The sequence below is a fragment of the Salmo trutta genome, chromosome 5, assembly GCF_901001165.1.
Source record: "Salmo trutta chromosome 5, fSalTru1.1, whole genome shotgun sequence".
NCBI classification, from domain to species: domain Eukaryota; kingdom Metazoa; phylum Chordata; class Actinopteri; order Salmoniformes; family Salmonidae; genus Salmo; species Salmo trutta.
This window is the reverse complement of record NC_042961.1, coordinates 37758853-37784753: the sequence shown is the minus strand read 5'-3', so window position 1 is coordinate 37784753 and position 25901 is coordinate 37758853. Positions and strand designations below refer to the sequence as shown.

Here is a 25901-nt window from a genome sequence, read left to right as displayed (position 1 = left end):
CTATTTTCTGCCCAGTTCTGGTGTGTGCATATGTGCACCTGTATTGTTATGTGTGTGTGTTTGCACTTTGGAGTCAGCACATAGATGTGTGACATGACGTTAGTGGAAGTCAGTTTTAACACTTAGCACTCAAGTGTGACGGCCAAAGACACCATCTCTAATAGTACCCTCGGCTACACATATTCTGCAATGCGAACTTCAAATCACTTGCGAACTTCAAATCAAATTTTATTGGTCACATACACATGGTTAGCAGATGTTAATGCGAGTGTAGCAAAATGCTTGTGCTTCTTGTTTCGACAGTTCAGTAATATCTAACAAGTAATCTAACAGTTCCACAACAACTACTTTATATATACAAATGTAAAGGGATGGAATAGGAATATGTACATATAAATATATGGATGAGCGATGGCCGAGCAGCATAGGCAAGATGCAATAGATGGTATAAAATACAGTATATGAGATGAGTAATGTAAGGTATGTAAACATGATTAAAGTGCCATTATTTAAAGTGACTACTCACGTCGGCCACGGAGAGGGAGAGGGGGGGCCCGCAGTCCTTGGTAGCGGGCCGCGTCTGTGGCACTGTATTATCCTCAAAGGGTGCAAAGAAGGTGTTTAGTTTCTCTGGAAGCAAGACGTCGGTGTCCGTGACGTGGCTGGTTTTCTTTTTGTTTTCCGTAATTGCCTGTAGACCCTGCCACATGTCTGAGCCATTGAATTACGACTCCACTTTGTCCCTATACCAACACTTTGCTTGTTTGATTGCCTTGCGGAGGGAATAACTACACTGTTTATATTCGGCTATATTTCCAGACATCTTTCCATGATTGAATGCGGTGGTTCGCGCTTTCAGTTTTATGCGAATGCCCCCAACTATCCATGGCTTCTGGTTAGAGTAGGTTTTAAAGGCACAGTGGGTACAACATCTCCAATGCACTTCCTTATAAACTCACTCATCGAGTCAGCGTATAAATCTTATGTTATTCTCTGAGGCTTCCCGGAACATATACCAGTGTGTGTGATCAAAATAATCTTGAAGTCGGCATTTGATAGTGAGGAATTCTAGTTCGGGTGAGCAGAAGGACTTGAGTTCCTGTATGCTGTAAGGATTACAACATGAGTCGTTAATCATGAAGCATACACCCCCACCCTTCTTCTTACCAGATAGATGTTTGTTTCTGTTAGCGCAACTCATGAAGAAACCTGGTGGCTGTACCAACTCTGACAACATATCCCGAGAGAGCCATGTTTCCGTGAAACAGAGAATGTTACAATCTCTGATGTCTCTCTGGAAGGCAACCCTTGCCCTAATTTTGCCCACCTTGTTGTCTGGAGACTGGACATTGGCGAGTAGTATACTCGGAAAAGGTGGGTGGTGTGCACGCCTACGAAGTCTGACCAGGAGGCCGCTCCGTCTAACTCCTGGATCTGCTTTTGGGATTAGATCCAATGTCCTGGGTGGTGGTCCGAACAAAGGATCCGCTTCGGGATAGTCGTATTCCTCGTCGTTATGTTGGCAAGTTGACGTCGCCAAGAAATAATACATAAAAAAGAAAATACTGCATATTTCCTAAGGACTCTAAGCGAGGCGACCATCTTTGTCGGCGCCAAAAGGGGACCTTTGTCACGTCTCGACCCCTACCTCCGGAGGTCGCACATGACACTCGCCCGACAGTTGACCCCATCTAAGCAGGGCAGTGTAAACAGAATGTCTCGTTGAGCCAACACTCTTACAGTAAATGTTTTAATAGCATAGCAATGTTTTTGTAATGTACATACATTTTGCTTATTTTTTTCGACTTGTTTTATTGAATTTTTGCCTAAAATTGTAGTAACAGCCTGTTACATTTTGAAATTGTCACCGTAGCTTTAAATCTCAAGTGTATATATATTTTTAGCTTGACAGCACTGAACCACTGAGGTCCAGGCAAGAAGCACCTTTCCAGGGAATTATCAAAGTTTTCAGTCACAATTTGCTTTTACCTCGTATTATGACTTCCATTATATTGATAAATATTAATCCTGGTTTATTAGAAGGTCACTTTAATATGGTAGCTAGTGTAAGCGTATGAGCTCCTATCTAGCTATGGTTTAGCTAAACGTCAGCATTCCGCTAGAGCCAGCACGTTTATTTTGTTTAGCTAGCTCTGTAGCCTATTTTATAATATGAATGACACTGTATGGTAATGTTACTGTACTTTTATATTCATATGGGAGGTGTAAACATTCATTATTGATATGTTAACAGTACTTGATCATGAAGCATGTTCTTTGCTTGCTAGCTAGCTAGTAAGTAGGAGTTAGCTGTGTATTGTCAGCTAATTTAATGTGTACAGAAGAAAAAATGAATCCTTTAATTGTCTGCAATGCTGGTGGATTGTTGCATTACTCAAGCGTTTAATATGATTTGGTTGCATTATTCAATATTGTAACATGTTTTAGAAGAAAGGTTGCTTGGATTGTTAAATCGTTTGTACTTACTGCTTTGTGGCTACTGTGATATTTACAGTCAATTTTAGCTGCAGATCAATAATGTCGCGTTGCCAGCTACAACGAAAAGTAAGGCAAGGATGTAATGTGAATTGAAAAGTAGATATCTCTTTTGCCACTCCACTCCTCAGACATAACTTTTATGTTTTATTTAACCTTTATTTAACTAGGCAAGTCAGTTAAGAACAAATTCTTATTTTACAATCATGACCTACCCCGGCCAAACCATCCCCTAACCTGGACGATGCTGGGACAATTGTGCGCCACCCTTTGGGACTCCCGATCACGGCCGGTTGTGATACAGCCCGGGATCGAACCAGGGTCTGTAGTGATGCCTCTTAAACAAATCTGAAATCTCTACCACGTTTGATATTCACTTTTTCTGTGCGTTTTTGACTGTGTTTCCCTTTTTGTGTTTTTCAAATCAATGTTGTACTTCAGAAGTTGATAATTGATTCATACTCTAAAAATATCCTAGAGCTTTATTATGAAGTTATATAATCTCATTGCCTGATATTGACTTACCCTTGTTGGAAAGTGTGTGTGTGTGTGTGTGTGTGTGATATCTACAGTGCTAACACCAGTAGCTGGCCTGAGCATGATGGTATATGGTGATATGTAGTGTTTTTGTGGTGAGGATTGTTGCACAGTCTGGCCTTAGTGTTTTGACCATGTTATTGACCAAGCCAGCAGCAGGTCTTTGCCAGGTTCTTTCTCCTTTTCTATCCCTCTCCCGCTTGTGTTCTGTCTATCTACCTCCTTTCTTCTCTCTTCTTTCAAATATCTCTCTTGCAAATATCTCCTCCCTTTTATACATTGAGTGTACAAAACATTGGGAACAACTTCCTAATATTGAGTTGCACCACCTTTTGCCCTCAGAACAGTCTTAATTCGTAGGGGCATGGACTTTACAAGGTGTTGAAAGTGTTCCACAGGGATGCTGGCTCATGTTGACTCCAATGCTTCCCACAGTTGTGTCAAGTTGGCTGGATGTTCTTTGGGAGGTGGACCATTCTTGATGCAGAAGGGAAACTGTTGAGTGTGAAAAACCCAGCAGCGTTGCAGTTTTTGACAGACTCAAACCGGTGCGCCTGGCACCTACTACCTTACATCGTTCAAAGACACTTAAATCTTTTCTCTTGCCCATTCACTCTCTGAATGACACACATGTACAATCAATGTCTCAGTTGTCTCAAGGCTTAAAAATCCTTCTTTAACCCCTGTGCGGCCTCCGGACGGACTTCCAGCGAAAAATCCTATCGCCATTAGCATAACAAAATTTAATATATTTTTTTTTTTCAAATTTTTTTTTCAAATTATATCGTTTTATAGATACACCTCTCCTGAATCGAACCACGTTGTCCGATTTCAAAAAGGCTTTACAGCAAAAGCAAAACATTAGATTATGTTAGAGGAGTATATCGTAAAAGTAGCCACATAGCCATTTTCCGACCAACCACATGCATCACAAATAACCAAAAAAACAGCTAAATGCAGCACTAACCTTTTACAAACTTCATCAGATGACACACCGAGGACATCATGTTACACAATGCATGCATTCTTTTGTTCGATAAAGTTCATATTTATATATAAAAACAGCATTTTACATCGGCACGTAACGTTGACTAACTATTTTCCCTCAAATGCATCCGGTGAAACAGTGCTACAATTTACTAAATTACTATTCGAAAACATTTTTAAAATGTAATATTGTCATTCTAAGATTTATAGATGAATATCTCTTGAAAGCACCTGTAATGCCAGATTTAAAAATAACTTTACTGGGTAATCACACTTTGCGATAAAAGGGGATGCGATACTCAGAAAATTACCTAGTAAATATAGGTCTGCGCCATCTTGGAACAATCGCATATCACATCTAGTCTTGTATACTATTGTCAATAATCCCTTACCTTTGGTTGTCTTCATCAGAAAGCACTTCCAGGAATCCCAGGTCCACAACAAATGTATTTTCGTTCGAAAAAATTACTCCTTTATGTTCCAAGAGCTTGTTCTTGTTAGCGCGTCTGAAGGCTGATCCAAATGCTCCGTCGGCCGCGGGACAGCTATTTCGAGAAAATGCATTTTTTTCCCATTTAGGTTCGTTCAAACGTTGTATAACATAAATCTTCAGGGCCTTTTTCAACAAGAGAGCCAATAAGATTCGAGGGGGACGATTGCATTGTGTTTCAAAACGTTTCGAAAGGGGAGGGTAGCCAGGGCCGCCGGCGTCATAATGGTGATGGCCCTCCTCATGTGACCAATTTCAACAGCGTCTCATTCATTCAGTTTTAACAGTAGGAGACTCAAACCACTTTGTAAAGACTGGGGACATCTAGTGGAAACAATAGGAAGTGCTCAATGAACCATTGCTCACTGTGTGAATTACAGGCAAAGATGTGAAGTTGAGTCCACAATTCAGAATTCCACATCCTGTTACGATCGGTCTCGGGGTTTTGACTGCCATATGAGTTCTGTTATACTCACAGACACCATTCAAACAGTTTTAGAAACTTTAGGGTGCTTTCTATCCATAAGTATTAATTATATGCATATCCTAGCTTCTGAGTTTGAGTAGGAGGCCGTTTAAAATGGGCACACATTTTTTTCAAAAATCGCTGTAGCGCCCCCTATCCTAGGGGAACGCCAAGAGGTTAACCTGTCTCCTTCCTTCTACACTGATTTAACAGGTGACATCAATAAGGGATCATAGCTTTCACCTGGCCAGTCTGTCATGGAAAAAAGCATGTTTTGTACACTCAGTGTATATAGTCTGTATAGAATGTGTTCCCCCCTCCTCTCTTACCTCTCTTCTCTTTCGGATGGTAAGACAGTGTGATCCCAGGACTGAGGGGAGGAGAAAGGAAAGAAGGAGAGGATTGAGGGGGGGAAGAGAAGAGCGCTGCCTGCCTGGAATCCATTACCCAGTGAGGCATCAGCGTTTCACTGTGGGAACCTTATTGATCTGCCTCCTCTATAATTATTCCACTTACACAATCCCCCCCTCTCTTTCTCCATCTCTCTTTCTCTTGTCACTCCCTCCGTTTATCCGCCTCTTTCTTTAGCTACTTTGACTGGATCCCTTTCCCCCTCTACCTTCCTCCCTCCAGCTTTCTTTACTTTTTCTGTCTTGTTTTCACTCATTACTCCCTATTTCTCTCTCCCCTCTCTCTTAAAAAAAAGTGGTTTTACTCTCTCTGTATGCATGTAACAGTCAGAAACTGACGTTGGTACGCTGATGTGCTAAGGTTGTGCCTTGCATAACACAGAGCCTATGATATCAAACAACCAAGTACCAAAATTGATACCTCTCACTGTGTGTGTGTGTGTGTGTGTGTGTGTGTGTGTGTGTGTGTGTGTGTGTGTGTGTGTGTGTGTGTGTGTGTGTGTGAGTGTGAGTGTGTGTGTGTGTGTGTGTGTGAGAAAATATTGTATTTGAGGTGAAAGCTGTGTGTATGTCAAATCAAATACTCCACCCAAAGCATGACTGTGACATCCTCTCACACCTCAGGAAGCCCAACACACACACACACACACACACACACACGCTCTCTCTCACACACACACACACACACACACACACACACACACACACACACACACACACAGCGTGAGTGTGTTTCTCAAGCAGCCAGTGTGCTAAGACCAGTCCCAGAGCAGGGTCTTACAGTATGCGGAGGAGAGAGATGGAAGGGGGAGCTCTGTAGGCATTGATTTTTCTATTTTAGCCTCCTCGCTGCTCCCATCACAACTCCCCCTGGGCCTTTCTCTCTCTCTCTGTGTGTGTACGTTTGTGCACGCGCTTCTCCATGCTTCAAGGTTGCCTGTCTGTCTGTCTGTGGGGTGTGTTAAGGGGAACAAGTTGTCCTTGGGGTGCAGGTTAGAGCATCACACCACTAACACTTATTTTTACCTCAAGTTTTCCCCCTGTGACGCCCAGTAGCTTGACAAGAAAAAGGGGTCTTGGTGGGAATGTGATGTTGTGTTTTCCATTATGTCATTGTTGTAAAGGAAATAGGTCTCTTTTTCCGGTATGACTATAGCTGTGTCGTCACTCATAAAAGGTGGTTTTCAGAGATGACTTACGTCAAATGTTTTGCGTCTCATGTTTTCAGATATGACTAGGCCCATGTGCTGGCATGAGGAGACTGTTTTCATGACAAAGAACATGTTTTGTTTGTAGCTAGGCTACGTGGTGGATGGGGAGTTGTGTGAATAGGCCTTGGTGTGAACTGTGAATGAGTTGAAACGCCTGATTTAGTGACGCGCTCTCTCTCTCTCTCGCTCTCGCTCTCTGGTGATAAGGCGTCCCTCCTCGCCACCTGCCCGTGTTTGGACACTGTGTCACATGGTCTCACTGCCAAGGCCACTAGGACAGCAGCTGCCTCAAACACTCAGCCTCTCTTGTGTGTGTGTAACCAGGTGTTCTTTCTCATCTCCTACCTGAGACATGTGTCTCTTTGTTTGTGTGTAGACTGTGTAGTGTTGCACGGTATACCAGTTCCACGGTAATATCATGGTACCAAAAATTCATGATACTTATGATACCAACATTTTAGAATACCGTATTACCGTTTCATATGATACTACCAACATTTTCAGTCCTACTGATGTAAAGATCCTGCTGGCTCATACCAAATAAAGGGCAGTTTGGTTTATAAATTCAGTTGAATTTAAGCAACAGCCATTAGTCTCTTGTATTTGCAGGTCCTTTAAAATCCACTTCACGTTCATGCGCATATCACGTGTGGCAGCTGTAATCAGCCAGCCGCATCCCTTACCAGGCCTCACTCACCTGCTTCTTTCCGTCCGCTCTTCATGCGCAACTATTCCTACATCAGTTTAAAAAATATAGAATTTATCAATGATGGCATGCGGGGGATGCAGACCCTGATGAGTCTTCTGTTGTTAGATTTGTACATTTGTTACATTGGAGCATCGCCTGTTATAACCAAGAGCACAGGCCAGTTTGAGAAGACTTTTCAAGTTCACTGTCATACAGCCTCTGAGTGTCAGAGAGGGAAAATAGACATGCCTGCTTTACAGCAAAGAAAGTGTCTTGTCTCTAGCCTAAACAGTTAAGAAAATATGACCCATATTACCAGAGATGCCTTTTTATATCATTTTACAAACCATGTTGAGGGCCATTTTAAAGGTAATCCTGGATATATATTAGTTTGATAACAAACAACGTTGTTCCAGGGGTGGGCCTGGGTGGACACAGGCACACCAACTTGGGAGCCAGGCACTACCAGGCCCACCCAATCAGATAAAAACAATAATGATAACCAAAATACTCCTCTGTAGTGTTCTATTACAGTATACACTGAACAGTGTGAAGTAAAATTCAATGTGTTGTATTGAGTAGAAGTGTGAATTTCAGTGACAGGTTTTTGGGTAGCACAGAAAACAGGAACAAGCGTCCGGGGAACCGGATGAACAGGACACTAGGCCACTGATTTATTTATTTTTTCTCCCCGACGTGGCATCGTGAAACTACTCAATATCATGAGACAGTACTTGGCTGGTGTGTGTTTGTGTGCGAATGTTTACGCTGTGTGTGTTTAGAGGTTGATAACTGGCTTACTTTGTTCTCTCGTTTCTCTGCTTGCAGGAAGTTTGAGGAGCGCCCTCAACCACAGCGCTTAACAAGGTGAGTGAGCACACATACTCATACACACACTTCACACACACTCCCCACCTCCATTTCCCGTCTTCAGATAAATCTTCAGATAAATTACTATGAGCTTGGCCTATGAGCTATGGATCATTTCCATGTAAAAGGACCCTTGAGCACAAACATGAAGTTCATAGGAGCATATCGAATTGGGTGTCAAATGACATAAAGGTTATATAAGGTTATACATTTCTCAACCATTTTCCATCTTAAAAATTAGGCAAAAGTGATGGCTTTGATTTCCGATCAAACAGATGGGAAAGGGGTCTTAGAAAACATCTACCAAGAAAAAGTCTTAAGGTATTAGAAATGCATCAAAACACAATAATTTTGAAGTAAAGACCCTTGCCAACTAATATCAACACTTATATTTAGTTTTAGATAAATTTGTCTTCTGCGAGTTAAAAAAAAACATTGCCTTGTAATTCTGTTACCAAAAACCAACGTTGCCTTGTAATTCTGTTACCAAAAACCAACGTATCTTTAAGATATTTTCTAATTTCTCTCCCTCATGAAGAGACAGGATAATGAAAGTTCACCAAAGTTACAAGTAAAGGTAGACCTACCAATTAGTGTTTTTACTGATATACATTTATGCTTAGGAATTATTAAGTGATTCAAACTCGTCATTCTGTTACCAAATTGGTAACAGAAATACAGAAAAAAATCTGTGACAGAATTACTGTAATTGAATTGGCTACAAATGGAAAATCATAGTAGTCACAAACCACAGTTAGGTCACCTGCTACTGTCCTCCCTTCTACTGGCATACTGTTTTATTATTTCTCTTGTCTAGTGGTCAAAGTGAGAGAGTGTAAACAGTCTGGACATCCTCTCTCTCTCTCCAGTTAATATTACCTCTCCCGGCTCTTACTGACAGCTACCCATTAGCCCACTCTCTTTCCATTTACTGTAATCAGCATCCTCGCCCACTGAGCACCGACTGACACCGGACATCCATGGACGTTGAAAAGTATTTGAAATTTGGGCAGTCCGCCCTAGCCTAGATTTCAACATCCACAGATGTAGATCTTTGGTCCGGACCGGCCTTGAATTGGTCAAAGCATAGACGTTCACGATTGGTGACCGGACCAAATCTGAACCAATAATAAACGTCTATGTTTCACAAGTTTGGACAGAACAGTACAGTACAGTGAAGCACAGTAGGGATGTGTTATTCAAATATCCGAACGGACATTAGTATTCAAATAAAAAGATATGCCTATTTTAACAATGAAAAGGCTTTTTCTAAATTAATTTAAAATATCCATGTGACATTGTTACCTATAAAGATATACCATGACATTTCAAATTATTTTAATAAAACAACCAACTTTTTAATGTAATTTTCATGACGTGCACGGTGCGCCTCAAAATAAGTAGCCATCACGTGTGTAGCTTGTTCTTTATGTTGGTCAATAAAAGCGGCAAAGAGGCTCAATGTGTAGTAAACGCAAGATGGAATAAAATTTACCAAATTAAAAGTTAGCAATATGAGAACGAGTAGGATACAACAAGCAACCAACAGAGGTAGGGGGTTGTTTTATTTGAATGGGGTTGGGTGAGAAACAGGAACAGAAACATGTTGCATGCACACAATAATGCGATTATTCTGGATAGTGAAGTTAATATAATAGTTTGTTTCAAACGTTTACACTCTATGCAAGAAGAATGATATCCCAAATAATCCTGTTTACATGGACACATCTGAAATCAGGCTACCATGTTATTTTTGCGAAGACTATTTGATTCTGAGTTGAGACATATATATTAAGTTTGTATGTGAAAACTATAGGATGGATACTTTCAGTTTTTCGGAACTCACTTCACTTGCACATAAGAGGGAAGCTTATGCTAACCGGTGCTGGCACATGCGCAGATCAAATACACCACTGGAACGCCGACTAAGCTGTTTACATGTCCTAATAATTTGAATGATTATTCAGAAAACCAGGTGTTTTAATTGGCATATGCATAATTCAAAACTGACCTTACACCAATTAAGATAAGCAGAGTAAGATGTTTACATGACTAATGCTATACTCAGCCTTCTGCCATAATACGTTATATATCAAATCTAATTATTAGTGTGCATGTAAACAATCATTGTGGCTACTACAAGTTAGCTACTTTTGGCTGTAGCCTAGTTGCCTTGGCATCTCTGTCTCTCACGTAGTCTGCTTGCTCCCAACACCGCCCCCTCCGCAGCGGCAGCAATAGAGCGCCAGCCTCTCCCTCACGCAGCAGTGCTCAGGTTAAAAACATAAGTAAAAAATAAATAAACACGTATTTAAATTATCTTGATAGCTGACAAATGTGTGATACTATTCAAATAGGGAAATTATTTATTTCCCTAAAACACTGTAAAGTACAATATAGTAAAAAATAATGATTGCATTGTAAAGTAAAGTAGACTTTACTGTACTCTATTGTACTGAACTCTATGATAATAGAAACAATGCATTTTACACTCTTCACGACACCCAAAGTCACTTTGCCTACACAAGAAGATCAGCAGGATAAAAAGCAATAAAAGCACATATGAAGTTACTATATAAAAGTACACTAAACACGAGACTAACCATGGAGAACACTAAACAAACTAACCAGGGAAGTGAACTAGACAGGATAAAAGCTAAGACGACAGAATTTGGGTTAGCCTGTGGTTTTAGTGTGGACTTGAATATGTGTATGGATTGTGAGGTTCTGACATGGAGTTCCAGTGTTGGGGAGCTGCACTGCTAAAAGCCTGGTCTCCCATGTAGCGGAGCGGAGCCTGGCGCGAGGGATTGTGAGGAGGTCAGTAAGGTACAGTTGAAGTCGGAAGTTTACATACACTTAGGTTGGAGTCATTAAAACTTGTTTTTCAACCACTCCACAAATTTCTTGTTAACAAACTATAGTTTTGGCAAGTCGTTTAGGACATCTATTTGTGCATGACACAAGCAGGAGAAGCACTGCCAGAGCCCTGCAAAATGACCTCCAGCAGGCCACAAATGTGCATGTGTCTGCTCAAACGGTCAGAAACAGACTCCATGAGGGTGGTATGAGGGCCCGACGTCCACAGGTGGGGGTTGTGCTTACAGCCCAACACCGTGCAGGACGTTTGGCATTTGCCAGAGAACACCAAGAGTGGCAAATTCGCCACTGGCGCCCTGTGCTCTTCACAGATGAAAGCAGGTTCACACTGAGCACGTGACAGGGTCTGGAGACGCCGTGGAGAACGTTCTGCTGCCTGCAACATCCTCCAGCATGACCGGTTTGGCAGTGGGTCAGTCATGGTGTGGGGTGGCATTTCTTTGGGGGGCCGCACAGCCCTCCATGTGCTCGCCAGAGGTAGCCTGACTGCCATTAGGTACCGAGATGAGATCCTCAGACCCCTTGTGAGACCATATGCTGGTGCGGTTGGCCCTGGGTTCCTCCTAATGCAAGACAATGCTAGACCTCATGTGGCTGGAGTGTCAGTAGTTCCTGCAAGAGGTAGACATTGATGCTATGGACTGGCCCGCCCGTTCCCCAGACCTGAATCCAATTGAGCACATCTGGGACATCATGTCTCGCTCCATCCACCAACGTCACGTTGCACCACAGACTGTCTAGGAGTTGGCGGATGCTTTAGTCCAGGTCTGGGAGGAGATCCCTCAGGAGACCATCCGCCACCTCATCAGGAGCATGCCCAGGCGTTGTAGGGAGGTCATACAGGCACGTGGAGGCCACACAGACTACTGAGCCTCATTTTGACTTGTTTTAAGGACATTACATCAAAGTTGGATCAGCCTGTAGTGTGGTTTTTCACTTTAATTTTGAGTGTGACTCCAAATCCAGACCTCCATGGGTTGATAAATTGGATTTCCATTGATTATTTTTGTGGGATTTTGTTGTCAGCACATTCAACTATGTAAAGAAAAAAGTATTTAATAAGATTATTTCTTTCATTCAGATCTAAGATTTGTTGTTTAAGGGTTCCCTTTATTTTTTTGAGCAGTGTATTAATTCAGTGTGGTTTTTTAAAAATATTTTTTTTAAATATATTTTGTAGGCCTATATGATCAGGACTGTTTTCTAAGTAAAAGAACATTACACCTTTTAACATTTAACCTGTCTTCTACTAAAATTAAAGTATTTTACTGCAAGATTTGAATTCCCACAATTATGTTTGTTATTAAAATTATGTATTTTATTATATAAAACATTTTGGGGAATTTACTTAATTTATCTTGAAAAATATATTGAAAATCAAACAAATTGTGTGGGAATTTTTCAAATGAAAAAATGTCAAAATAAACAGAACAGATGCTCAATTAAGTTCTGTGTCCATACTTGTTAAGAAAAGAGAGAGAACGATTCTTAAAGAATCTTGTAAGAGTCTGCTGACTTGCACAGGCTTCAAGCTTCCTTTTTAGAGGCGTTTTCTCAACTATCTGCAATACAGGTATGATTGAAGAGTGATGCTGGTGTTAATCATGGGCTTTGCTACACAGAAAGCAGCAGTTGACTACTCCATTGTTTTTAATTAAATCAGTAGACCTGTATCCATATCTTTGAAAATACCTCATACACTATATATGCAAAAGTAGTGGACACCCATTCAAATTAGTGAATTTGGCTATTTCAGCTACAGCCGTTGCTATCAGGTGTATAAAGTTGAGCACACAGCCATGCAATCTCCGTAGACAAACATTGGCAGTAGAATGACCTTACTGAAGAGATCAGTGACTTTCAACATGACATCGTCATAGCATGCCACCTTTCCAACAAGTCAGTTCGTCAAATTTCTGTCCTTCTAGAACTGCCCTGGTCAGTGCTGTTATTGTGAAGTGGAAACGTCTAGGACAACAATGGCTCAACTACGAAGGGGTAGGCCACGCAAGTTCACAGAACGGAACCGCTGAGTACTGAAGCACGTAGCGCGTAAACATCATCTGTCCTTCATTGCAAAACTCACTACCGAGTTCCAAACTGCCTCTGGAAACAACTTCAGCACAATAACTGTTAGTCGGGAGCTTTGTGAAATGGGTTTTCATGGCCGAGCAGCCGCACACAAGTCTAAGATCACCAATGCGCAATGCCAAGCGTCAGCTGAAGTGGTGTAAAGCTCGCCACCATTGGACTCTGGAGCAGTGGATATGTGTTCTCTGGAGTAATGAATCATGCTTCACCATCTGGCAGTCCAACGGACAAAGCCTGGTTTGGTGGATGCCAGGAGAACGCTACCCTCCCAAGTGCATAGTGCCAACTGTGAAGTTTGGAGGAGGAGGAATAATGGTCTGGGGCTGTTTTTAATGGTTTGGGCTAGGTCTCTTAGATCAAGTGAAGGGAGATCATAACGCTACAGCATCAATGAAATTCTAGACGATTCTGTGCATCCAACATTGTGGCTACAGTTTGGGGAAGGCCCTTTACAAAGCAAGGTCCATACAGAAATGGTTTGTCGAGATCAGTGTGGAAGAACTTGTCTGGCCTGCACAGAGGCCTGACCTCAACCCCATCGAACCATTTTGGGATGAATTGGAACACCGATTGCGAACCAGGCCTACTTGCCCAACATCATTGCCCGACCTCACTAATGCTCTTGTGGCTGAATGGAAGCAAGTCCCGGCAGCAATGTTCCATCATCTAGTGGAAAGCCTTCCCAGAAGAATGGAAGTTATAACAGCAAACGATGGACCAACTCCTTTCTAATGCCCATGATTTTGGAATAAGATGTTTGACGAGCAGGTGTCCACATACTTTTGTTCATGTAGTGTAAGTATCATTAGCTTTTTAGAACAATTCAATCTGTTTTCTTTTGTCATATTTTGGACCAGAGAGAGGCATTTGCTCCACTAGCCAACATATTGTTCCTGCAGTGAGGATGATTCACCATCTTCATTGAATGTTTTCATATTTTATCTGCAGTAATTGCCAATAAGCCTACCAGTATGCACATTAGTTAGCCAAATGAACAGGTCTCCTACTGATCCGATTCAGTAGGCTACTGATGAGTCACTCACTTTAACGTCACTGTCTGCCAAGTCCTAACGGACTTTTTATTGGAAATACAAACAAGATCTTTAGTTTACTTGTCCTGATGCGATACCATGGGCATGCAACTATGTTTTATGATTTATGAATGGCAAGGATATATGAGATTGACTTTATTCAGTCAGTTTGACACCATTTATAAACTAGTTCAGCTTGCTGTTCATCAATCAAATCACAGTAATCCTATGCGCCAGCACTTTGTGGCTTCATATGAAACATGCAAAAGAAAATAAATCAGTGTGCCAGATATATGGGATGTGCAAATTGACTCACATAAACGAAGTAGCAGCATGCTTTCTCCCTCCATGTAAACAACACACCCAGGTACCGGTTAGGCGGGACAGACAGCAGAATGTCAAACCAGCAGTGTTTCCCTGTCAGTTTTCACTTTGACTGACATGACTGTCCTATAAATAGATCACTGGAAGATGCATATTGTTCATTCTAATATAACAGACAACTTTTTATATATATATATATATAAAAGAGTGGAACCAGGCAAGGGGTGTTCTGGAAACTCCAAAGAAGCCTCTCCATGAGGTCCGTTAAAATGTGTGTCAAATGCTGTAGACTCGGCTCTAAATCAAATCACATTTTATTCGTCATGTGCTTCAGAAACAACATGTGTGACTAACAGTGAGAAGTTTCCTTACGGGCTCTTCCCAACAATGCAGAAAGAAAGAAAGTAAAATGCATAAAAGTAATAACAGATGCACATTGAGTAACAACTTGGCTATACACAAGGGGGAACCCGTACTGAGTCGATGTGCAGGGGTACAAGGTAATTGAGGTTGGTACAGTGCCTTCAGAAAGTTTTCATACCCTTTGACTTACAGTATTCCACATTTTATGGTGTTACAGCCTGAATTCAAAATGGATAAAAAAAGATTAAAAAAAATCTCACCCATCTACGCACAATGACAAAACATGTTTTTGGACATTTTTACACATTCATTGGAAATAAAATGGAGAAATGTCAAATTTACATAAGTATTCACACCCCTGAGTCAGTACTTTGTAGAAGCATGTTTTACAGCTGTGAGTTTTTCTGGGTAAGTCTAAAAGCTTTCACACCTGGATTGTACAACAATTGCCCATTTGTCAAATTGTTTGTTGATTATTGCTAGACAATCATTTTCAGGTCTTGCCGTAGATTTAAGTCAAAACTGTAACTCGGCCACTCAGGAACATTCACCGTCTTCTTGGAAAGCAACTCCTGTGTATATTTTGCTTTGTGTTTTAGGTTATTGTCCTGCTGAAAGGTGAATTCATGTCCAAGTGTCTAGTGGGATGTTTTTGCTTATGCTTAGCTCCATTCTGTTTTATTTTTTTATCCTGAAAAATAGTCCTTAACAATTACAAACATAACCATAACATGATGCAGCCACCACTATGCTTAAAAATATAGAGAGTAATTTGCCACAAACATAACACTTTGTATTCAGGACAAAAATGTAATTGCTTCGCCACATGTTTTGCAGTGTTACTTTAGTGCCTTGTTGCAAACAGGATGCATGTTTTAGATTTTCTTTGTTCCGTATAGGCTTCCTTCTTTTCACTCTGTCAATTAGGTTACTATTGTGGAGTAACTACAATGTTTTTGTTCCAACGTCAGTTTTCTCCTATCACAGCCAAACAACTTTAACAGTTTTAAAGTCACCATTGACCTCATGGTTAAATCCCTGAGTGGTTTCCTTCCACTCTGGCAACTGCGTTAGGTGTATTGATAGACCATCCAAAGTGTGATCAATAACTTCACCATGCTCAAAGGGATATTTAATGTCTGCTTTTTAAATGTTTACCTATTGACGAATAGGTGCCCTTCTTTGCGAGGCATTAGAAAACATCTGTGGTCTTTGTGGTTGAATCTGTGTTTGAAATTCACTTCTCGGCTCAGGGACCTTACAGATAATTCTATGTGTGGGGTACAGAGATGAGGTTGTCATTCAAAAATCATGTTAAACACTATTATTGCACACAGTGATTCCATGCAACTTATTATGTGACTTGTTAAGCAAATTTTTACTCCTGAACGTATTTAACCTTGCCATACATAACCAAGGGGTTGAATACTTATTGACTCAAGACATTTCAGCTTTTGATTTTTAATTAATTTGTAAAGATTTCGAAAAAACGTACTTCCACTTTGACATTATGGGGTGTGAGTAAGTATTAGCTAGGTAGCCACTTGTTGTTCGCATATTGAAATTGAACTTCAGTTCATGAAAGAAAAAAAAAATAGCTAGCCAGCTACTTAACCCTGTTGCCCAAAGCTAACGTTATAAGCCGCCAGCTAGCTTCATCTGGCTAGTAAGGCTGGGTTATGTGTTGTGAAGCTAGCCACAAAAAGGATTCGGCACAATAGTGGAATTTGCGGTGTTCCTTCACAATAAAAGTACCTATTTGAAAGTGATGCAGAAGGTTACAATTGTTGGAATCATGCCATATTTAGACTAGATAATGTTTAACAAGGTTGGAATGTGAAGCAATGAAATGGGGTATCAGTCTACTTGGTGACACCCACAGAACACATTTGTGAAGAGTTTACACAAATATTAGCGTTGTAGCTCTTTATCGCGGGACTGTGACTGCGTGAAATCACCTCCCCAGTCAGTCTATTGTGTGTACTGACATTCATATAGCAGTGTTTAGCTTTACCTAAGGATTGGGGATCAATGAAATGGGGTAACAGTCTACTCAATCACCCTTGATATTTTTTCCAAACATCTTCCTCAGAGTTATCAGACTCAAACATCCACGCAGTATTGTTTTTTCTCGGGAATAGTGTTCAATACGCATTGGTTGACAATAAATGTGACTCAATTCACAGTTGTTTCAGAGTCCCGCAATAAGAGCTACAATGCTAATGTTCTCTGGGTGTCACTGAGTAGATCGGTACCCCATGTCATTGATCCACAATCCATAGGTAAGTCTGTACAGTGAAATAAGGATGCCCCCAATGCAATTCTAAAGTATAATACATCCAGTGTGATTTCAACAGATTTGTCAAATTAACAAATTGTCTTTTGTTGATTTTTATATAACATTCCAACCTTGTTTAGCATGATTATGGCATAATTCTCCTATTTGTATGCGTTTGCATCACTGTCACTGATATACTTTTATTTTGAAGGCTAACCACCAAGTCCACTATTGTGGCTAATCCTTATTGTGGCTAGCTTCACATAGATGGGTCTGACCACCATTAATCAAATAAGACCTGTCTTATAAATTAGGGTTATTTTAGATGATGACACCAAGCTATATAGTTTGCTAGCTACTGAAACGGATTATGTCGTTTTGCTATGTTTTGGGGGAAGAACATTGATTGCATCCATTAGCTAACTAGCTTTTTTTAAGACCAGCACTGTAGGTGCGCATGACAACTTTACCGGCATCATAGCATACGTATCGATGAATCGTTGTGACATATGAAATACGAGTGATAGTGTAATCAATGTGTAATAACTACATAAAAAATGTATGAATGTGTACAATTATTATGTGATGTGCAGTCATATTCAGGTCCTGATTGATCAACAAGCTTATTTGACACGTCAAATAGTTTTATTTTACACGTAAATTGTGTAATTTGACGTGTATCTTTTTTGACATGCCAAGACCCAAACGGCATTCCATAGAAATACTGGTTGAGAATGAAACGTCTGAACAACGAAACCGCACAACAAGTAAGTGAAAGAAATAGGTTTTGATTATGTTTTACTGGTAATGGGACATACGTAAATGCCAACAAAATAACTTTTGTGTGTGTGTGAGTAACCTTTATTTTACTAGGCTAGTCAGTTAAGAACACATTTTTATTTACAATGACGGCCTTCCCCGGACGACGCTGGGCCAATTGTGCGCCACCCATTGCCGGATGTGATACAGCCTGGATTCGAGCCAGGGACTGTAGTGATGCCTCTTGCATTGAAATTCAGTGCCTTTGACTGCTGCGTTTAACTATTTAACTGTACTAGAATACTTAAAAGGCCGCTAAAGTTGTAAAATATCGGTATCGGGTTTTCTTTTGGCAAGGAAAGTATCGGATATCGGTATCGGCCAAAAATGTTATATCGGTGCATCACTATCTGTAATACAACAAAATGTATAAAAAGTCAAAGGGTCTGAATACTCCTGTTGTAGAACCGCTTCTCGATTTGCTCAAAATTGGGAGTTGAGAAATATATCTGACAATGTTGGAGAGCTGGGATTCCCCTCAATTCAACAATGGTCATGTAATTCTGACAACGTAAAAAATATTCTTAGGTTAGTCTAATTGATAAATAACTCACATGCTGTCAATAAATTATAGATAAACATGTTGTTAGTTACCTTCCTTTGAAGTAGCCTACTTTAGCCATTTGATCCCTGATTCATTGAATTATGGAATTATTTTTTAAAGAAAGTATTTGGTTGTAATTGTAATGTTGCACTATTTTAAAGTCTACTAAGGGTGGCCAACCATCCCCCAGGAGAACTTGTATTTCAAGACAGGCTTGAATATGCAAAGAAGCTAATAGGCAGAGTATAGCCAAAATGTTGGTCTGATTATCTATGGGGGGGCGGGACGGGACAAGTGACTTGAGCTTTCGGTTCTACTTACTCTGAGGATACATCACCATGAAGAAAATTACATATCAGGTACCCATGATGTAATTATGTTGGTTCAATACAATAACCAAAATAGATTTTTTTCAAACTCAAGGTGTCATGTCATAGCTGACACCGAATTTGACACCCAAAGTTTTTGGAAAACGTGGTTGCATAATTTTTAGAAAAAAATATTTTACTCTAATTCTGTTTCCAAAACTTTGCATCTTCACAGTTCTTCCAGTAAATGTGTTTTTGTGAAATTTTCAAAGTCATTCTTTTGCATAGAGTTGATTTGTTAAACTTTGAAAAACAAATGGTATTTGTTTGGCATACATTTTAAAGTAAAAAAATCAGAGTCTCAGCGTAATGCCGTTGCTGTGGAATTGCCCCTATGATACTAACTATCATAATAGTAATGAGAACCATCTAAGCTTATCATTTCTTCACTGAGATAAAAGTAACAAGTCTTGAATGAAATCATAGATTTCATGTTTAAAAGAAGATATCAGACACATTTCAGTGTAATTGTTTTATTGACTGCATAGACTGCTCACAGTTCAACAGGGCTTGTCATGCATGGTTATGATTAGGGATGGGATGTTGTTAAAGTGAGCTGTTTTCCATCCCTCTCTTGGACGTCTGTAGCGGTCAGGCTAGTTAGTGTGTATGAAAATAAAATGGGGTTGAGGACAGGATACTGCGGTCACAGCAGGGGTTTAGTCCAATGGTCCTTTTGCTCTGTTGGTCAGCCAGCCTGCAGAGAGAGTGGAGGATTACCTGACCATGACCGCCCTCTCCAGCCCATGGTTTTAGGGAGGTGTGTGTGTGTGTGTGTGTGTGCACCTTCCCATTCCTGACTGTCTCTATTGCTGAGCTTTCGGAGCTCCCTGAAGAGCACGTGAGTGTTTTTTTTATGTGTGTGTGTTTACGCGTGCCGCTCCAAGGGGGAAATGAGGGGTTGCGCATTCACTGGAACACACAAGCGTCATATTGGAGAGGGCCCCAGCCTCTTCCTTTTTGATCTCTTTCCCTCTCCATTCATGTGCTGCCAGTCCCCTGGATTTCATTGGCCTCTCCATTTGTCCAGGCCTTATGAGTGCCCAGATAAAAATGACATGCACGAAACACTCGTTACTGACTACCGGGAACACGCAGAAAGACACTGGTTATTTCAGAGCGTGTGTGTGTGTGTGTGTGTGTGTGTGTGTGTGTGTGTGTGTGTGTGGCCGAGGCTTTGTTGCGGTTACGACAGAGTGTGGCCCTGTTGATTTTAGTTTGGCAGTGACGGGGACAGCTAAAAGCCCGGGTCCTCCATGAGCTGCTAAGGACAGCTACATTTTGGGTCCTTTAGGGCCCCACTGTCAGCCAGGCTGTCCAGCTGTTCAGATGGAAAATACAAAGGCAGTACACAGCTGGAAAAGCTGCCTGGTTTAGTTGCTTTGGAGAAGAGACCCGGTCTCTTATGTTTTGGGGAAATGTCTCAGACAGTTAGGCTCATTCTGAAAATCTGAAGCTGTGATATATGTTGTATGATATGAATCCATCTTAGACTTACAAGTAGGCTATATGAATGTAGGGATCATTTATTATATTTGGCATTTTAGTCATTTAGCACACACTCTTATACAGGGGCAATTAGGGTTTAGTGCCTTGATCAAGGGTACATCAACAGATTTTTCACCTAGTCTGCTCGGGGGATTTCAAAACATTTATTTATTGTTGTGATTTTAATGGACTCGAATGTGCCTGACATCATCACAAATGAAGTTCACATCGGGGGGGAAATTAAATTTCTTTAACAGCCTATTCTCAGCACATAGTGTCTTAAAATCAATAGGAGAGGATATGTAGACTGAAGTGAGAGACTGTTGATGTTTTAATTTAACCCAAGCTCCTGGGTTGAGAACGCGTGTAATGTCCCCTTTGTGATCCAAAGGGGTGCGCACTAATGGGGGTCTAATACTCTAAATTGAGCTGTGTGTGTGTGTGTGCCTCCCTCCCCTAGCTGCAGGTCCACAGGGGGTCTGGGTGACAACGCTGTGACAGATGTACTGGACAGATGCCTGTCTGCTCTGCTTTGCCCTGCTGCAGCTGTAGCCCGGCTTAACCTAACACACACACACCATTACTGACCCCCACTTTGCCCTTTGTGTTATCTGTATAGCTCCCTCTCTCTCCATCAGTGGTACACAAAGTAATATCCCTATTGCTTGTTGCTTTTCCTGTCATATAGCTCCTCACTGTTGCTTGACGAGTCTGTGACTGTTGGATTGTTTAAACACCATGCCTTGTTTTCATTGCGTGTCTAGTTTTGCTGTCCAATATTTTCCTATTCAGTTCTCCTTTTGACGTGCTATCTAGTGTTGTTGCGTGCCCTCACGTCTTGTTGCATGTCACTTTTGTTTGTGTGTTGTTGTGCTGCGTGTCTTGGTCATCTCTCGTCGCGTGTGTGTTTTTGCGTTTGTTTTATAGAGTAGCCTGTGTGTACTGTGTGTCTCACTGGGGGGCGGTGGTGGTGAAAAGCACATATCTGTCACTTCCTCTCTCAAATCAGATGACTCAGGTCATGTAGTCCCCCCACCCCTCTCGTTCTTCCTCTGTGTGTGTCCATCAGTTTTTTTTATAGCATGTTTGTGTGTGACCTTGTGAGTGTGTGTATAGGAAGTTTAGTGGGAGCTGTACCCTGGCCAGTGTGGCCACTCTGTATTCAGGATACTCTCATTTCTCCTTACAACTGTTAGCTGCTCTTCTCAGGAAACATGGCCCAGACAGACAGAGAGGCTGATGGGTAATTAACTACTCAACAGTTCTCCAATAAAGGGGAGCAGGGAAATATACTGAAAGTGTGTGTGTGAGAGAGGGAGAACATTGTGTGTGTGTGTGTGTGTGAACGCTGGGTGAACTTGGCCCTGTGCCGTCTGGCCCCCTTCAGGAGTGTGAGAGATGAATGGTGCCCCCCTTATGGCCTACCCCACACACAGAGTACTGAACGCTCTACGACGGCAACCACATCTCAACCATCACTCCTCATCCAGGACGGCTACTGCGAACTTGGACCACTTCTGAACCAAGAACATTTTTAAACATGGGACAGCTTTCTATCTATAGGACCAGCCATTTGTAACCAGGATTGAAATGCATTCAAACAGTATATTGGTTTTTGACCAATGCTACTCCCAAGCAAAGAGACTTCGAAATGAATAAGGATCTCTCTGTGAAGATCTGTTTTTGGAATAACCCAGGGCTTTTTCTTGCTTTAACTTTCTCTCTCTCTCTCTCTCTCTGTCTCTCTGTCTCTCTGTCTCTCTCTCTCTCTCTCTCTCTCTCTCTCTGTCTCAGTGTGTTAGAAAAAAGCCTGTTTTTTAACGTTTGGATGCAGGGATGTGTTAGTGGTTTACTGTCAGCTTACATGCTGCAGCAATCTCTCTATCTTTCCCTTTTTCTTCTCTCTTTCTCTCTCTCTGGGTCACATGAGTTCCACAGGGCAGCAGCCATATTGGTGAGGTGGCAACAACATACTCCATGACCCACACACCTCCTGAAAAGTCCAATTTAACCCACACACTTCCTCAAAAGTCAAATCTTTAAGGTGAAATCTGGAACATTCATTTCCTCCTTGCCCCGGCAAGTCCAGGTACTAGGTACAAACACATCCGACCAACAAGCAAAACAAACACCAAAACTGGCTTCACCGATATGGCTGCTCAAGTCTTTATACTTCTATTCTCCTAGAATTGGTCGCTTAGGCACAGATCCAGGATCAGCCTACCCTCCACATATCCAAACCGGAACCATTAGGTGGAGAAGTGCGAAACTGACCTCTACATTTAAGTATGCTCATGAGCTGGCCCTCTCTGAGCTGGATTTGTCTGAGCTGACTTGAGTGGGTGGTGTATGTAGGCATCTGTCCTAAGCCATAAGGGAAACTGGTATCTACCACCCCACTATCAGATAAGAGGGGCAATGTTTGCTTTTTGTCCCCCCCCACGTTTGATTTGAAATCACCCACTAATTAATTTGTACACTAATTAATTTGTACACTAATTAATTTGTACAGATTCAATGTGTTTGAGCTAGTAATGATCAATATTTATCTTTAAAAAATTGCTATGACATAGCCAGTGAATATATAGCACCACTTTCCCCATCTCAAAATCAAATGGTTTAGACTAGGGATGCACGATATATCTGTAAGCATATCGGAATCGGCCCGATGTCTAATTTAACGGTGATGTGCAAAACTGATGTCAAAGCTGATGTGCATACCTATATAACGTAGGTAGATGACATAATGACGCCACGAAAAATACTGCACATATTACACATGCAACACAGCATTCCTAACCTAGCCCACAATGTCTGCTGTGTGGGTCTATTTTGAAGTTTCAAAGGAAGATAACAAAAAGGCCATATGCAACGTTTGTGCTGCTATTATTTCCTGAGGTGGGGAGAAAGTGAAATCTTTTAATACCACAAACCTATTTACTAATTTGAAAGTGCATCACCCCCAGACATTCAGCGACTACTTAGAACAAAAGCAGAGAAAAACTAAGCTCTCACTTCCAACAAGTTCAAGTCGAGCAGTCATTTGAAAGAGTAAGAACATTTCAGCGAGACAACTCAAAGGCGAAATCCATTAACGGCAAGATAATGGAATTCATTGCCTTTGACAATCAACTGTTCTTTGTCGTGGATGATGTTGGCTTTCACCGACTGGTCGAGCACCTCAAGCCCCGGTGCACACCAGTAGGTGCTATTTTTCAGATGTTGCCCTACCGGAGTTACACAGTATTGTTGAAACGCACCTCCATGAGCTACTTGCTATGGGCATCACTGCTATTAGCTTCACAACTGACATTTGGACCAGCAATGTCAGCCCCATGAGCATGCTAAGTCTGACAGCACAGTGGGTCGACGAGGATTTCGTACTGAGGAAAGCCATTTTTCATGCTGGTTCTCATACCGCTGCTGCCATTTCAATGGCATTTGAGAACATGTTTGAAATTTGGACACATGAACACACTCCTAGCTCCATTCTAACAACTGACTTGAGAAATACGCTCATCAACTGCGTCTGCAGCAGAAGTGATACCTTGTGTCATGGCATTGAAACGCCTGCTCAACAAAACTGCCGACACAGACCGTGGGGTTAAAACTTGCAGAAGTACTCTGCTAGAGGCTGTGAACAAGCGATTCGGTGGCAGCGAAACATCACAGTAAGTGAAAGAAATAGGTTTTGATTATGGTTTACAAGGACCGCTACTTTGATGCAGACAAGAAACAGGGTTTACGTGAAATGTTTGACACAGCTGGACAAGATGGAAACGGACATAGTGACAGTGCGCACCGAGGATGAGAGGCCACGGACAAACAGCTAAAGCTTCACTGCTTGACATGTATGATGAAATCCTGGTTGAGAATGAAATGACTGAACAAATGAACAACGAAACAGCACAGTAAGTAAGTGAAAGAAATAGGTTTTGATTTTACTTTACTGTTTTACTGGTAATGGGGACATACATATATGCCAACAAAATAACTTTTTGGTGTGTGTGTGTTTCAACTATTTAACTTTACTAGAATGCTTAAAAGGCCGCTAAAATGTTTAATATCGGTATCGGGTTTTTTGGCAAGGAAAATACCGGATATCGGTATCAGCCAAAAATGTATCGGTGCATCCCTAATTTAGACCGTTGGGAAGTTTTATTTCCTCTGCTTCAAAGTGCAGTGTGGGTAGAAAAAGTGATTGTTGTCCTCATTATGAAATTATCAACTTTTCCCTGTATGTCTTAAAATGACCATATACACTAATTGTGTGCTGATTGTGAACCTGATGTAAATCTAATGTAGCCTAAGCCCTGATCAGCAGGTAGGTATAGCCAGATGAGTCCTGTCTCAGGCAGTTGCTTAGGCTACTTTATTCCGGTAATAAACAAATAAATTCAAACATTGTCATGCTGAAGCTGAACACGGCCTACATCTCAGTGGTCAGCATGCGAAGCAATGCACAGTGCACTGTTTGACTAGGCTGCTGATATTGCCTATGGTTGTTAAGCATGCAAAATGACTTGTTGATCAGTGAAACACAGTTACATGCTTAGTTCGACACTGAAGGAGAGGACGCATCAGTTGTCACAAAATATTTAAGTATTTTCGGAAGGTAGATTGAAAGTAATATGTACAAAACATTTGAGTGAACCGGCGATTTGTAATGTTTTAATCGATTTTAATAACCGATCATGCATGCTACATTTGGATTGGTTTGGGGTCCCACGGACCGACGCATTCGCATCCTAAACAGGGACCGGTGCGTATCAGTGAATCGTTACATCCCTACTGTATGCATGACATCATCATGTGGGGCACTGAGCGAGCGTGTTCCTCTGTAATCAGTCAGGGCTGTGGGCTCCAGAGTGAGCCAGGGGTCAGGAAGTGTGTGTATGTGTGTGAGGGCACGCCCAATGCCCAGTCTAGAAATATCAGTGAAGGGGATCACCATAGCATCAGATGATTATAGGCGCTGCTGAGTAGTATCTATTTTGAACTCATTAAAAGAAAGGAAAATCATTTGAATCAAATACTGCTGGATTTAGACTTAGCTTTGGTTTGGACTATGTTCTCTCTCTGAACCTCTTTCTCTCCTTTCTATCCCTCTCTCTGGCCTAGCCCTTTCCACTACGGGTTCGTGAAGTGAAGTAACCTGTGGTTCCACCCCCTCCTTCCCTCTCTCCATCCCTCCATTCCTCTCCATCCCTCCTTCGCCCCCTCCCTCTCTCGTGTCTCAATGGGGCCCTTTGCTTTCCATAACAAAGGCTTCATTCTGTAGCTAGAGGACTCCTGATATCTCCAGTAGTGATAAGTATATTTTTTGACCTAATCTGTTGTTGTCTGGTACTGTCTTTTTGTTAGCGAGGGCCATCTACTTTAAGTGCTGCCTGTTTTCCCAGTAGCCTACTTGGTGTGTGAACTGCTGACTGCTCATAACTTGCAGATGATTGTTGACACATCAACCAGGATTAAGGGGCAGGGCAATTTAATACTCGCTATGGACTTTCTTCCCTCCTTACTAGCACTGACTTTATTGGGGAAGAATGTACTTACTGTG

At 41.4% G+C, this 25901-nt stretch overlaps 1 protein-coding gene across 4 annotated transcripts in view; it reads left to right on the top strand.

Moving 5' to 3' along the window:
* Positions 1 to 25901, top strand: part of LOC115194108 (recombining binding protein suppressor of hairless) — an 86391-nt gene that overhangs the window by 45230 nt on the left and 15260 nt on the right. For 2 of the 4 annotated variants that reach the window (XM_029753487.1, XM_029753486.1), the window contains exon 1: positions 24085 to 24252. In XM_029753487.1, the coding sequence (XP_029609347.1) occupies positions 24149 to 24252 (104 nt within the window). In that variant the 5' untranslated portion in view covers positions 24085 to 24148. Of the gene's footprint in view, positions 1 to 8113; positions 8153 to 24084; positions 24257 to 25901 lie in introns of those variants that run through there. The other 2 variants (XM_029753488.1, XM_029753489.1) reach the window with 2 other exon arrangements.